This window comes from Pyrenophora tritici-repentis, chromosome 2 (genome assembly GCF_003171515.1).
Source record: "Pyrenophora tritici-repentis strain M4 chromosome 2, whole genome shotgun sequence".
Classification (NCBI taxonomy): Eukaryota; Fungi; Ascomycota; class Dothideomycetes; order Pleosporales; family Pleosporaceae; genus Pyrenophora; species Pyrenophora tritici-repentis.
In genome coordinates this window covers 4,069,196-4,083,344 of record NC_089391.1, presented here as the reverse complement: position 1 = coordinate 4,083,344, position 14,149 = coordinate 4,069,196, and the positions used below count along the sequence as shown (strand labels likewise).

General features: G+C 53.4%; 5 protein-coding genes across 5 annotated transcripts; 2 read left to right on the top strand and 3 right to left on the bottom strand.

Moving 5' to 3' along the window:
- Positions 1-578: 578 nt before the first annotated feature.
- Positions 579-4,122, bottom strand: PtrM4_070100 (KAP95, Karyopherin (importin) beta; the record flags this gene model as incomplete). Its single annotated transcript, XM_066105882.1, has 6 exons — positions 579-786; positions 840-2,902; positions 2,950-3,381; positions 3,430-3,605; positions 3,662-3,881; positions 3,940-4,122. 6 exons carry the CDS (start codon positions 4,120-4,122, stop codon positions 579-581), a joined length of 3,282 nt encoding a protein of 1,093 aa, XP_065964509.1.
- A 705-nt stretch (positions 4,123-4,827) lies between these two features.
- On the bottom strand, positions 4,828-6,980 carry PtrM4_070090 (CBS/PB1 domain-containing protein; the record flags this gene model as incomplete). The annotated part of the gene is made up of 4 exons (XM_001933681.1): positions 4,828-5,670; positions 5,721-5,815; positions 5,868-6,741; positions 6,792-6,980. The coding sequence occupies 4 exons, from the start codon at positions 6,978-6,980 to the stop codon at positions 4,828-4,830; spliced, it is 2,001 nt and encodes a 666-aa protein (XP_001933716.1).
- Positions 6,981-7,680: 700 nt separating this feature from the next.
- On the bottom strand, positions 7,681-9,196 carry PtrM4_070080 (SpoVK, ATPase AAA+ class; the record flags this gene model as incomplete). The annotated part of the gene is made up of 5 exons (XM_066105881.1): positions 7,681-8,353; positions 8,404-8,736; positions 8,792-8,963; positions 9,012-9,038; positions 9,088-9,196. The coding sequence occupies 5 exons, from the start codon at positions 9,194-9,196 to the stop codon at positions 7,681-7,683; spliced, it is 1,314 nt and encodes a 437-aa protein (XP_065964508.1).
- Positions 9,197-9,591: 395 nt separating this feature from the next.
- PtrM4_070070 (GimC, Prefoldin, chaperonin cofactor) lies at positions 9,592-10,069 on the top strand (the record flags this gene model as incomplete). The annotated part of the gene is made up of 4 exons (XM_001933679.2): positions 9,592-9,652; positions 9,700-9,770; positions 9,827-9,951; positions 10,003-10,069. The coding sequence occupies 4 exons, from the start codon at positions 9,592-9,594 to the stop codon at positions 10,067-10,069; spliced, it is 324 nt and encodes a 107-aa protein (XP_001933714.2).
- Positions 10,070-11,324: 1,255 nt separating this feature from the next.
- On the top strand, positions 11,325-13,269 carry PtrM4_070060 (uncharacterized protein; the record flags this gene model as incomplete). Its single annotated transcript, XM_066105880.1, has 4 exons — positions 11,325-11,826; positions 11,876-12,232; positions 12,419-13,167; positions 13,222-13,269. The coding sequence occupies 4 exons, from the start codon at positions 11,325-11,327 to the stop codon at positions 13,267-13,269; spliced, it is 1,656 nt and encodes a 551-aa protein (XP_065964507.1).
- Positions 13,270-14,149: the final 880 nt, after the last annotated feature.

Here is a 14,149-nt window from a genome sequence, read left to right as displayed (position 1 = left end):
CAGCTTTCGATACGGTCATGGTGTTTTGACTTTGGCAAGATAAAGTTTATGATAATGACATGATTTCTGATCAATCTCCACCGATTTCCTGACTGTGACTAGGTGTACGCGATACATGTCACGGAACGTCCTCTTGTAGAACTCATAGTAAGTTGCTCCATCACATATAGTGGGTCAATGAATCTGAAGGATAAGAACATCTGAGCCGGTAGGCTACGATTAATGTCAAGCTTGCTTCAACCCATTGATCACGAGGATCTTCGGGGTATTTTTTGTTCTACCATTACGCCCGGCCAAACATGTCTATGGATGGTACTGGGGTAGTGACAGGGAATGACGGGAATCATGGGGGGAATCTGTGATATATCTAACCTGACCTAACCAAAATAAGCAGCTCGCCGTGGTAGGAGTATTCCCATCTCGTTATCCTCCTGCTTGACACCAGTCCTCTGACTTGAGGTATCCGTTCTCATCAAATCGTGTCATAACATCCGACGGAACGCCATTCATGCAACATGACCAAGGTGCTCTACCTACACAAGGCCGTCTAGCCAGCCAAAGACTCTGCCACTTAGCCTCTAGCTAAAATAAACCTGTGCTGTACGCTGTTGTTCCGGGGTCAAAGTCGCCGCGGCTTGGCTGAGATCGGTGCTCGTGGCTTGGATAAGTGCTTTGACCGAGATAACAACCCGGTTGGCGGTTTGACCCTGTAGAGTCTCAGCCTCGAGTGCCTGGACAACGTAGTTGAAGACTTTGGCAGGTTGGGAGAAGACAGTCTGGTTTTGCCTGCAAAAGGTGTTAGTTGTGTGGGTACAATATTGGACATAGTAGATACTGACTGTTCAATCAATTGGGCAAGGAACGCATACGCATACGGCGTAGCCTCTTCATCGTTTGTGATAGGCAGAGTGTCTACCCAGGCAGCCGCGACACTATCCCAATTCTGCACCTTGCTTGAGTTGTAGTGCAGAATCTTGGCAATCGCAGCGGATGCGTTCTCCGTTGCGAAGATGTCGTCGTCGGCACGAGCGTTGGGGCGTTGGGTCACCTGGAAGAGCATGGGCAAGGAGGCAGCAACAAACTCCGACCAGTTCTCGCCACCCTTGTGAGCTGCTACACCAACACCATACACGGCAGCTTGACGATTGGCGGGGACATCATCCTGCATGCCGTCAATGAGTGGTTGTATGATGTGATCCTTATATTGCCAGGACTCCGGGCCACAGAATTCTAGCACATCGTCGTAAATGCAAATAGCCCACTGGCGTTGGGTGGGATCTGGGTTGACGACGGCAAGGCCATAGAATTCGATCAAGGAGGCCCAATGTGAAAGGAACGCTGTGCCCATGGTTTTGAATATACTGTGGAACGCCTTGTTCATGTCGGAAAGGAGATTCTGGTCATCCTCAATAGCGAATAGGGTCTCCTCCGACGCTTCCTCGCCATCTTCATTGTCGGCCTGCTCTTCCAGGCGTTCTTTGACACGAACATTGTAGTCTTCGAGTACGCCCCTAGCTGACTCCACGAATGAGGTCATGTGCGCATTTGTGAGACAATTTTGGCCGATGCACTCTAGACACTCGTAGAAGCATTGGTACATCTCGGCAAGAGTATCGATGGCGGGTTCGGCGCTCAAGACTTCAAGGACACGCTCCACAGTACGCTCCCAGAGCTGGCCCAACTGTGTAGACTCTGGACCATGAGCCTTTTTGTATGCGTTTAGCAACATTGGTACACACTTGGCAGATGCGACTCGTACAGGGTCGTGGAAGAAGAATGCAAGACCAGGAAGGGCAATCTTGTCCATAATGTCGTTGACATAGGGCTCAAATGCGTCCTCGAGTACTTGTGCATAGATGACAATAAGCTCGATAGCCATGTGCTTGTCATCAAGGATGCTGGTCTTGATTCCAATGACTTTGCCTTTTAGAGGTACCAGCTCCCAACCTTCTTCATCTTGTATTTGTGCGACCTGATCTTCATCATCAAGTAGTTGGATGTCAGCCTTAGCACCAGCAAGTTCGGTCAACGGTGGAATGACGCCAGCGAGGAAGGGCACGAATTCGCGACCCAGTACGCGGCACATGCGACCCCAGCAGTGGAGGAGGTAAGAGGCTTGAGGATCGTCGGGCTCCGAAACGCTGTTTTGGATCCGCCCGAGCAGCTGGACAAGGCTAAGTGCGTCTTGGCCCATGCGATCTTTGCCGACAGCGAGAGCGATGAGTGTGGCGCACTCCATAGCCTTGGCTCGAAGCAGCCGGTACTCCTTGGATTGTTCCTCTTGCAGTACATTGAACAGGAGCGGCATAAGGGTGTCGTAGTACTTGGAGAAGGCGGCCTCGGCTGAATCAGCAACAGTGGCAATGGTAGACAGAGCCTGTTCCTGGACAAAACGCTTGGGGCTCTGCAAAAGCATAAGCAGATGGTTGAGTAGCTGATCTAGATATGGCTCGAGAATGTTCTTTTCGGCCTCCTCGCAGAAGTTGACCAGGGCTGCAGCAGCATGTGCTTGCACGCGGGGTTCTGAAGACTCCAACACAGGGATGATGTTGGGCAAGACTACTTGATGGTATTTCTCTTGCATGGTTCCAGCGAAGTCGGTTGACATTTGGCCGACGGCATTGCAGGCAGCCCATCGAACACGTGGGTGAGGGTCTCGAAGAGCGGGCAGTACAAGATCCAAGACCTTGTCAAGCTCGCCGACCATTAGTTCGCGGCAGCCTTCAGATATGGCGGAAATAGCCATGAGGGCGGCGTGCCTGTCGCGCCAAGCTGAAGATGTCATCATGCGAGGCAGCCAGTTGAAAGTTGGGGGCAAGATGGCTTGTCCACCCAGCTTGTTGGCTAAGCGATCCATGCACTGCTCACCAGCAACGTGATTCGAGTCACTTTCTTCGTCCAGCTGCTGTATGTTAGCGCAGAAGCAGACGTGAGGATGGTTCTACTCACGTCTTCGGACACGTTCCACTCCTCGGCATCATCGTCATCTGCACCGACATCTGTCATCAGAGATAGACATTGCGTGACCATGTCGTTGGTAAAGTTGGCGTCTTTCTTGCACATGACGGGAGCATTGTCTGCAAAGGTGGCCATGAGCTCCAGCGCGTTCTGGCGAGCAGTCTCTCCAAGGTCCTTGTCCTGGATGACGGAGATGCTGAATTGAACGAGGCTGTTGAAGAGAGGCTTGAACATCTTAGGAGCGACCTCGGCAAGATCAATGAGCGAGATGAGAGCCTTGGTGAGGAGATCAGCATCGCCAGAGTCTTTGATGGGTGGCAGAATGTTGAGGATCTCGCCGATGAGCGAGTAGTACTTGGACTGGGCCTTCTTGGTAATAGAGCGGAAGAAAGAGGCAAAGGCCTCGACGGCCGCAATTCGGACCTGTCAAGGTGAGCTGGAGTTTGAACAAGGTGTAGGCAGACTACCCACCGAAGACTCGCTGTCGCCAAAGCCGCCCTTGAAGGCCGTCATGACAACGTCTTCATGCTGCTTCTCGATGATTTGCGGCGTCGTGGAGAATATTCTGAAAGCATTCTCACGCTGTGGGGCGTCCTGCGACTGGCTGGCCTGGAAGAGGGCTCCAAGGAGTTCTGGCCATGCAACGCCTGTGCAGTTTTAGAATTTGGTCTCGGACGCCGTCACGTACATGGCATCTGCCTACCTTCGTCTGTGTGCTGGCGCGCGAGCTCGGCCACGGCATCTCCGACCTTTGTGCGTACCGACGTGTCGGCCTCGTTGGCGAGGCATTGGAGGAGCTTTGCGCGTATGGCTTCTCGCTCGGCGGGGTTGAGCGTCAGGAACAGGTCGGCTGTCTGGCCTGAGGCGGCCTTGCGTGGTTTCGACGACTGTCGCCTGAAGATGACAGCGGCAAAGGTTCGCGTCTGCAGTGTCGCACGTGAGTCTCGCATGCAGCGCTGGTACTACTAGAGCGGGGCTTACTGAAGTGTCCTGGGCCAGTTCAATCTGCTCCGACAAGCCCATCAAGAGCACGTCGGGCCTCTGGTTGACCCATTCCTCGTTGAGCTGCTGCTCTGCCGTCGCGCGCTGCACATTATCCGGCGACTGGAGGCCTTGTAGCAGCGTGGCAAGAGCCGTGTGCACCTCGGGAGGGAGAACAGACATGTTGTGGTTGTAGTTGGGGAGTTCCGAGTCTTGAAGGGGAGCGGGCCCCGGTGAGTTGTTGCGCCCTTCGCAGCCAAGAAGGAACTACCACGGGCGGATGGCGGATGGCGGATGGCGGATTTTGGTGACTTTTGCTGCTGTAGTGCTTGCGATCCGTCGTACAGGTGCAGGTGCAGGTGCAAATGCAAGTGCTTGTGGAGCGACACAGTCAGCCTCTCTGCCGTGGCTACCTAGTGGCTAGGTAATATCCAGAGCACCGTGTGCTGAGACTGGCAGGGGGTCTTGTCGGTTTCGGCGTCTTCTCCTTTGTGTGTGGCTTCTAGCGTTGCCGTGGAAATTTCGCTGCCAGCTGCAATGTTTTGGCGGGGCTCGCTGTCTTGTCCCAAAAATGTTCTCCAACCACGAGCAAGGGTGGTGGCTGTAAACTAGGTACCTCCACCCCGCCTCGTCATTGGTCACCTGTACTATCGTCTACACCGACCGCACATGCACTGCAACCTATCATCACGTGCACCTTTTTGACGTCAAGCGTCCAGCCCACACCCCTTGCTTTTCAGTAATCATGACATATCTCAATTTGTCTTTGTCTACGCTACGAAACACCCAGGGATCTATGGGATATCAATTACCTACTAACAAAGGAAACAATGCACTCTAGCTCCCACTGCAATCGCAAACTGCTCGACACATTACCACTAATCCCCTTTACCGGCTCGAGGCACGGCCAAGTACAAACACTCCGACAATCACAACGGCAAGTACGCCAATCGCTCCCGGTAAAAGGAGGTCGTTCGGAACTCCAGCAATAATTTCCGGCTGCTGCGAGAGAGGCACAGGTTGGTTCCTGCCTCGAGACCTAGGTGTTTCGTCCTCTTCGTCGTCGAAGAACTGCTTGCGCTCACGAAGGGTGGATTCAGGCGGTGTCACGGGCTTGGGCAACCCCGGCTGTGGGTTGACTTCAGCAGACATCGGCGCCTTGTCAGGGTCATGTACGAAGAGATCGACTTTTTCGCGATGCGCCATGCGTGATAAGCTGATGGCCTCAACGAGATCGTCATGCGTTGTGATGGAAATCGTGTCGCCCTCATTATCAAGGTAGCTCAGAGCAAAGCCGGCTCTGGAGATCTTGCCTTCGTCGAATGTTGGGATGCCTCCCAGAGCCTCGACCTCTCCACCGAGCTTATTGGCTACGTTGGAGATGAGTTCCTCAATACCGTGAGAGGCCACCACTTGCAGGCGGTGGACGCGACCGCTTGGAGCCTTGAACTTGAAGGGGAAAGGCATGTCCTCCATAGTTGCAGGATGATTGCTTGCTACGGCAGACTGCGGGGGCGAGTCACCTCCATGGTGCGAGGCAGACTCGTTAGGCAATACGCTATCACCGCGATCCATGAGACCAGGGCGGTCGTTGTGCGAGACGTATGATCGGTGGTCAGGGTGTCGGCTTCCGCCCTCGCCAGACATCATCGATTCAGTCTCGTTGTCAAGCGAGAGCCAAAATTTGTTCCATGCCGGGCCCTCACTATCTGTGGTACTGATGTTGTTGATCTGTGTACAGTTAGTGTCACGATACATAAATACAATGTCCCGCAACGTACCTGGTCTAGCGTCGCATATGTTAACTTGAGCACGTCCACCATGCCGACAATTTCGCCCGCGTCGCTCATGACAGGCAAGTTGAGGTAGTGCCCATCTGAAGAAAGTTAGTGCTATCCAAAGTACAGCGCATGGGATATTGCGCTCACCATGCATCTTGCGAAGAGCAGACTGGATGCTCATGTCCATGGGCGCAAAGTCGGGATGGGGCGTCATGACGCGAACAACACTGCAAGTCGATGGATCGAGCCCCGCGGCAATAACGCGGAGGACGACATCTTTGCTGGTGAAGATTCCAGTAATGGAGCCATTGTCCTGCACCAACACAGCCGTGGTATGGTGCTCCTTCATCAAGGCTGCGGCTTCTCGGACAGAAGTGCGCACAGATACCGTGGTTGGAGGAAGACCAGTCAGGACAGACTCCAGAGTAGGCCCAGACATCTTCTGGCGAATAGCCTCGACGTAGTTTATAATTTCAGCTGGTTGGCTAGAGCCCATCTCTGCCTGCACTCCCTCGAGAGCGTCGTAAAGCTTGCGAGAAGAGCTATAGGCACGCTCCAACTTCTCCATGGCGTCGTAGAAGCACTTTGTAATGTCCAGGATACCAGAGATGTCGTGGTTCTCGTCCATGACGGGAAGATGACGGAAGCCCTTCCTGACCATGAGGTCCAGGGCATCGGTCGCGCTCGTATCTGTCTTTGCGCAAAGGGGATTCTTGGTCATGATCTCCTCGATAGTGACGTCGCGCGCCTTGATTCCAGCGCCGACAACCCGGAAAGCCAGATCCTTTGCGGTGAAGATGCCTGCAATGCGATCGTCGTCGTCAGTGACCAGGACGCAGTCCTCGCGCTTGGCCGCCATCAATTGCGCAGCCTCGGCCACGGTAGTTGATGGTTTGATCTGGAGGGCGGGCGACGGCTTCAGGGCGAGGACGGTGCCAGGCGGGGCTTTCTTGGACAGGCGCACACGTCCGCTGTGGTTCTTCTTCTTGTTGAGATCGGATTCGATCTTTCGACGGATTGCCTGGTGCCCGATCAGCATGCAACCATACACATTCCAGCAAAGCCACTCACGTCGTCCCTCTTGGACATCTTTGCCCGACTGGCACTGAGCGACGAGCCGCCCACTTCGCTCTGCGCAACATGGGTGGCGTGGGTTTCAAGCGCAGGCCGTGGGATGCCAGAAGGACTGTGGCCGAACTGCTGGGGCTGGTTGCGGTTCGTGGGCTTAGGTGTCCCCCGCATCGTACCGGTATGTGACATGGCGAAGACTATGCTTTTTGACACCCGAGTTGATTTTGCCTGGTTGGCGAGTGAGGGGCCAGTAGGAGGGATTACGGCCGCCTTTGCGGGAGTCGACGTGGTTGCCAGGGTTCACTTGCTAGACGAAAACAATGTCCGCCCAGACCGCCACTCACCACCTGCAACTTTTTCCCATCTGACTTGCCCACAACACACACACACACACGTGCCGCCCCCAGGCACAGCATGTCGTCGGCGTGCAGCAGCGACCCTTGATAGTTGATAGTATACATACTAATTCCTCAAACACATCAAGCACATCAAGCACGACCGAGCTGGCATCCAATCCAGACTTGATAATTTCGCAACTTCAGGAACAAGAATGAGCCCCTCATTGCTCCGTATCACGCTTGCCTGACTCACCCATTTGCCCAAAACCACGCTTGTTCAGTGTCACGAGGAACCTGTCACGCCCTGCCTGGAAAGCTGACAAACAGTAACTTTGAGACGGCTCCATGTCGCACTCAGAATGCATGTGCTGCTACTAGACTTGCTTGGACATGACCAAGCACAAACTGATTTCAACCATTTGTATTTCCAAGATTGGCCTCCTTCAACGCCGGCCGGCCTAGTCCGCTTCTTCCACGGACCCCGAATCGCTATGCTGGAAGGGGATATAACACCAAAAGCGCCTCAAATGTATACGTCGCCGTGACTACAACTACGCGCCCTCACTACCAAACTCCTTTGTCCACTCTGCGCTACGCTTCAGATCCTCGCCACTAACCGTCGGTCTTGAAGCCTTGATCGCCTTGATAAAGTCCTTTACCTTGAGCGGTGGTTCAAGGAGTTGGTCACCATCTAGATCTGTCCATGATTTTTCATGCGCCTGCGCATCTCCTGGTGAACAAGGTGTCCATTTGGTCTCTCCGTCAACCTCGACCGGTTTGTAGTGTGTCGCCGTCTGAATCAGTCGCACCGGCTGCATGAGCGCATCCTGTACTGCGATGGATATATCAGAGCCTGAGTAGCCCTCACTTAGCTCTGCGAGTTTCTTGTAGTCTGCCTGGGTGAGTTCGCATGGTGTGTTTCCAACAGCGAGCTCGAACATTCTCATGCGCGCCGGCGTGTCTGGTAAGCTAATGTGCACTCGTCGCTGAAATCGCCGTCGAATAGCAGAGTCAAGTTGCCATGGGATATTTGTCGCCCCAAGAATGAGCACACCTTTCGAATCTTTGCCTACACCGTCCATTTGTACCAGCAGCTCGGTCTTGATACGTCTGGACGCCTCTGATTCGCCTTCGCCTCGGGGCCCGCAGAGCGCGTCAATTTCGTCGATGAAAATGATAGAGGGTTTGTTCTCGCGCGCCATTCCAAAGAGCTGTTTAACGAGCCTGTTTCATGTCAATTTATGAGTCTCATAGGCGTGCTAGCTGTGACTTACCGTTCCGATTCACCCATCCACTTGCTCACCAGGTCGGAACTTGACACGCTGAAGAAGGTACTATTTGCCTCGGTCGCAACAGCTTTTGCCAAATAACTCTTACCAGTACCTGGTGGTCCGTACAACAATATGCCCTTCCAAGGCTGTCGCTTGCCAGTGAACAGATGAGGGAACTTGATGGGCAAAATGACAGCCTCTTTAAGCGCTTCTTTTGCCGCTTCAAGACCGGCCACGTCCTCCCACCGAATATTGGGCTTCTCGGACAAGATGGCACCTGCGAGCGCACCGCGAAGTTTCTTTGAGTCTGCGTCTTGCTCGCCTTCGTCGTCATCGCTGTCATATATTAGCTGTAATGCTCCGTATTATTTCACTTGAGCCTTGTACAAACCCTCCGCCCTTGCCACTGCCACCTGCTGATTTGCCGTTTGAGCCCATGGCTGCTGGTTTCTTCCGATTCGAGGCGTCGTTTTGGTTCAGGTGTTGCTTCAGCTTCTCTGCACGCTCCATGTATTCTGCGACTTTGCCTCTAATCATATCCTTGGACTTCTGGTTCTTCTCCCCTACGCGGTATTAGTAGGCCAGATCTAAATGAGAAGTCGCATTCCCACATTTCAAGGCGAGCATAAAAAGCTCCACTACTAGACGTCAGCTGAAATCATTCCAACTGTTGTGTCGGCGACTCACGAGCGCTGTAATACAGCTGGTACGCCTTTTCATATTCGCCCGCTGTGTCCGTTTCAATGGCTTTCTTGACCGTCTCGATAGCCCGGCCGAGGAAGTCGGCGTTACTCATGGCTCCAGATTTGAGTGTCGGGCGCTCTTGACGATCTCGTTTTGTGTTTACGTGTACGTGTAGTTGAGAAGCACTGGTTGGTACCTAGGCAGTCGGAGGAACGATTGAGTGGGGCAATCACGCGCTATTTGGCGTTGCTGAGAGGCAGAAGAGTCAAGTACGGGTGACTGACTGGTTGCGCAACACAAATCGGCAACTCCAAGGTATGCAATTGCGCAAGAAAACGTAGTCGAAACGGGCGTCGCAGTTGAGGGTCAACTCGTTGCTACGGTCTGGAAGGCACCTAAGCCCCGCGTTGCTTCTAACCGCATTGAGAAAGTTGGACATGCCGCTCGCCAGGGCCGAATAACCAGCCACGAACTTTGTGCAAAGCCTTACTCAGCATCACCAAAGCCATGGGAGACGTGCAAAAGAAGCTTCAGGCTTTGTCGGACAGCTACCAAGGCCTCCAAGCCGGTATGTCAAGTGTGAAACGTGAGAAAAGCGTGTTAATATCGAGATAGAACTCGGAACTGCGGTTGAGGCCCGCCAAAAGCTCGAGTCGCAGCAGCAAGAGAACACCACAGTCAAAAAGGTAGTAGAATGACAACTGAAGCGTGAGCAAACAGATGCTGAGACATGTTATTGCAGGAGTTTGACATTCTCGACGACGATGCCAACATATACAAGCAAATCGGTCCGGTGCTCTTGAAGCAGGACAAGACTGAGGCAGTCATGTCAGTCAACGGCCGCCTAGAATTCATTGAGAAGCAAATGTAAGCTGAAAACCGCGTCTGCTTTTGAGAGCATGTACTTACAGGGAGCAGCAAGGACATTGAAAAGCAAATCCAGGGCATACAGGAAAAGAGCGAGAAGATTAAAGGCGAGGTATGAGAGCTGCATGTACCTAATAAACACACTTTGAAGCATCCTAACCCAAAGTCTAGATTATCCAGATACAATCGGCGGCACAACAATCGCAGCAAGCAGCAGCAGCAGCATCATCATAAGATGAATACGAATGAGGACACTGTATCAATGAGATGCTCATTCATGTTGAGTTATGGACATTGTGAGTTGATGTGAAAAGAGTGAGAGCAAAATCATAATATAAATTCATACAAGAATAAAACGGTGCAGGCTCCAACAAGCGACCATTTTTGGCTTGATGAGATGCATAAAGACGGCTCCGGAATCATTCCTCGTGTTCCTTGGGGTGTTTGATGAGGCTGCCTACCCGCTAACATTTCGCCAATGAGAGATGCAGGGTCAAGGGAGCATGTTACAGAAGAAAATGTGGTTCGTATTGCTTGTGCTAGGCGCAAGGCATTGAAATAATTCCATTAAACCTATTGCTGTTCGCCAGTCATCAGCAAAAGGCGTTTGATCGAAACATTGAATTGAAGAGGCACAGTCAGGGCCGGGTGGAGTTCAGGTGCGGAGACTCGCATCCACAGGGCCGGGCAGACATGGCCACAGGCACAGGCATAGGAATAATTGGAGACACTTGCACCCGGAGATGCCCCAAGGCGCCATGCCATGTATGCACGCACATCGCCTTGTCTGTAACAGCTGCGCACCCAGGCTAGACGCCTCCAGGGCTGGAGCCGTTGCTTCAGCCCATGGTTGCAGGGTTCCTGATTGGCCGCATGCCAAGGGTACGAACGCCTTTTAGAGACCTGACCTGAGAGTTGTCCCCTTCTTCACCTCTGGCAGTGAGCATCGTCCGCCTCTCCACCTCCCTCTTCACCGACCGTTTCCCTTCTTTGTAGTTCGATATATTAACCCGACTCTCTTCTTACTGCGCTGCTTGCCCGACCCCGCACAGCGCCTTCCTGCACCCTGCTGCACCTATCCATCCATCAGCCCACTGCGAATCTGTCTCTCCCCTGACACTTCGCACCTCGAGCTCTCCTTTGAGGCACAGCTGGGACTGCAGGAGACAACTCGTGTGCAACAATTCGCCCTCAAGCACCTGGTAGCCACCCAAACTACACTGTAACTTTTGCCCTGGTCGACGTCTAGTGCGCCAAAGAATAGCAGTGCTGATTGACTGGCAGAATTACGAAGCTCGCATCACACAATCCCCTTCCCCTTGACCTTGACCTCGACCATCAACGTCAGCGCCGCCACCACCACCGCCGCCGCCATGTCTGCAAGCCATATAGCTGCAAACAGGAACAGCACGCCCGAGGGTTCCAGCTCGCTCCGCCCGCCCCAAACCCGCAGCTCCCTCGGCGCTGGCCATCATTTACGTGCCTCCACTGATCTCGGCGGCTTCCCCTCCCCGCTTGCCAACCGTGGCATTCGTCCCGCCTCGGAGATCTACTTTGGCCGCAACAACACGCAGTCGGGCAACCCGGACGAGATGGAACGTGCCGCTCAGCAGTGGCTGGCCGACATCGACCAGTACGAGACGACGCTCGAAGAAATGGCGACAGCCACGCTCGACCAGGACTTCAAGGACGAGTTGAGTGCCATCGAGCAGTGGTTTCGCGTGCTTAGCGAGGCCGAGAGGACGGCCGCGCTCTATGCTTTGCTCCAGCAGACGACCCAGGTGCAGATCAGGTTCTTCATCCAGGTTCTGCAGCAAATGTCCAAGAACGTGCCCATGTCTGGCGTGCTCTCCCCTGCCAACTTTGGGGAAAAGGGTTAGTCGGCTTGCTCCTTTTGGCAAATTTACTTGCTGACGCCTCGCAGATCCCATGACGCAGAAATTGACTGACGCTATGAGCAAGCTCAACACCGGCGAGAACCGCCACTCCATGGGTCTAGGCCGTCCGCCGCCGTCCCCCGGCGCCGGCAAGCGCAACTCTGGCTTGGAGTCGTCCACGATCAATCGCATGTTCCCGGATGCTGCCGCCGCCATCGCTAAGCAAAAGGCGGAGTTTACTGATGTGGTAGGCGTTGCGCCGGCGTCGAACCGCAATAGCACCGTGGGCGACCGCACTTCGCTGGCCGCCCCTACCATTAGTGCTCCCGAGGACAACAGCAAGAGGGACAACAATGCTCCGCCTGCATCGCCTTGGAACGAGGGCAACCGCCCCAAATCCTCTGGTCAGCAGCAACAGCAGCAACAGCACCAGCCAATGGGCCAATTCACTCAGCCTCCGCCTTCCGCCGGCCTCCGCTCTCCTCGCCTCCCCCTTCAGAATGAAAACAGCAACGTGCAAACCACTACGCTGAATGCACTCGAGGCAAACTCGGTCAATGTGCCGTTGCTTTCGCCTGCTTACGCCCCAGGTGGAAGCTGGGCTTCGCAGCTGAGCACTCCCATGGTCGGCAACTTCAACCAGTCGAACAACCAAGCTGATATGGTTGCCAATGCCACTGCCATGAAGCTGGCCGCCTTGTCTACTGTGAACAATCGCATCCAGTTGGATGACGTTCGCAAGTTCCGCCGCGCTCGTTCTTCGGACAATGGGCCCATGTCGCCAGGCATGCCTCAAATGGGCAATGGAAACATACTCATGACTAACGAAATGGGCCAAGTACTGACCCCACAGCAGGCTGCAGCTCTGCAGGCGCAGCAACTGGCTGCCATGAACGGCCGCCGGTCCCGTCCCAGCTCCCCCGGTTTCGCCATGCAGGCCCAAGGCATGGGTGCCATGGGTAACTTCACCTCGCCTCAGGCCAACGGTTTCCTAGCTGCAGACTACGGAGGCGGTATGATGAACAACGGAATGGGTGCATTAAACCTCGCCCAATTTGGCCTTGCTGGAGCTGGCACCAACGATGGACATGGCTTCCTCGGTGACAACATCGACCGCGGTCGATCCCCCCGAGGCCGTCGCGGCAGCTCAAAGCCTCCGGAGGACCCCACTGACCCTGGACTGCTTTCGGATATTCCCAACTGGCTTCGGAGTCTCCGCCTACACAAGTACACAGATAACTTGAAGGATCTCAAGTGGCAGGAGCTTATTGAGCTTGACGATGAAGGCTTGGAAAAGCGCGGAGTCAACGCACTTGGTGCACGCAGGAAGATGTTGAAGGTAAGAAACCACTCGTTCCAAAACACTATTGCATTTGACTAATATGCTTTGCAGGTTTTCGAGCAGGTCAAAGAAGCCCAAGATCACGGCAAGCTGCGATAGGCTCGTGGCTCGTTGCTTGTGTTGTCTCGACGTATGAAGGACTAGTCCGCCCCTGAACATAGATATACGATATAAAAGCGACAATCTCCAGCTGGCACGGACGTACATGATACGTCAGGTCTGGAACGCATATGATTACATGTTTTGTGCATTAGGACCTTATTTGGATTTTGCTTTCTTGGCCTGTCCGACACTGAGGGGTTTTACATTTCAACTATACTCTTGGATGTGTTTAGTGCGATTATTTCTAGGGTAGACCGGGTCAGAATGGGTAGGAGTAATAATGGCATTGTGTGTTCCACGCAAAATTATTTTGTGTTCTCTTCTCATTCATAAAAGTGATTGCATGCGTCCCCCGATTCAAACCCTTGTTGTGACTGCACTCGGTGCGGTCATTTGTGGAAAGCTCTTATACATATCTACAGAATTCAATTCCGCCGCTTGCTGAGCCGGCAAGCACTACGTCCGCGTCGAAAAATAAGCATACATCGGATGTCTTATAGCATGTGCTCGACTCTTTTCTTGTTTTTTAATCAACAGCCATGGTCTTTGCATTTCCAATGACTTCAGTCTTCTGCGATGCGTTATCGTGGTTTTCCGACAGTTGCTTATTGGCTCAAACAAAGCCTACAATTCGTCTCCATACCTCCGGTCCCTACACAGTACAAGAAGTCCAAGGTGTTATCAAACCTTTGCAAGAGACGGAACGGAGCAGGAAAATCAGATTTCACAGTATTGTAGCTAGTCTTATCGACCGAGCATACCGCCTCTATGGACGTGAAACTTGTAATTGAGATCAATGTACCACAGGATGAGATGACATGATATATCTCCAACCCCATTCGACATCTTGTTTGATATCATAGCCTTTATCGACTGG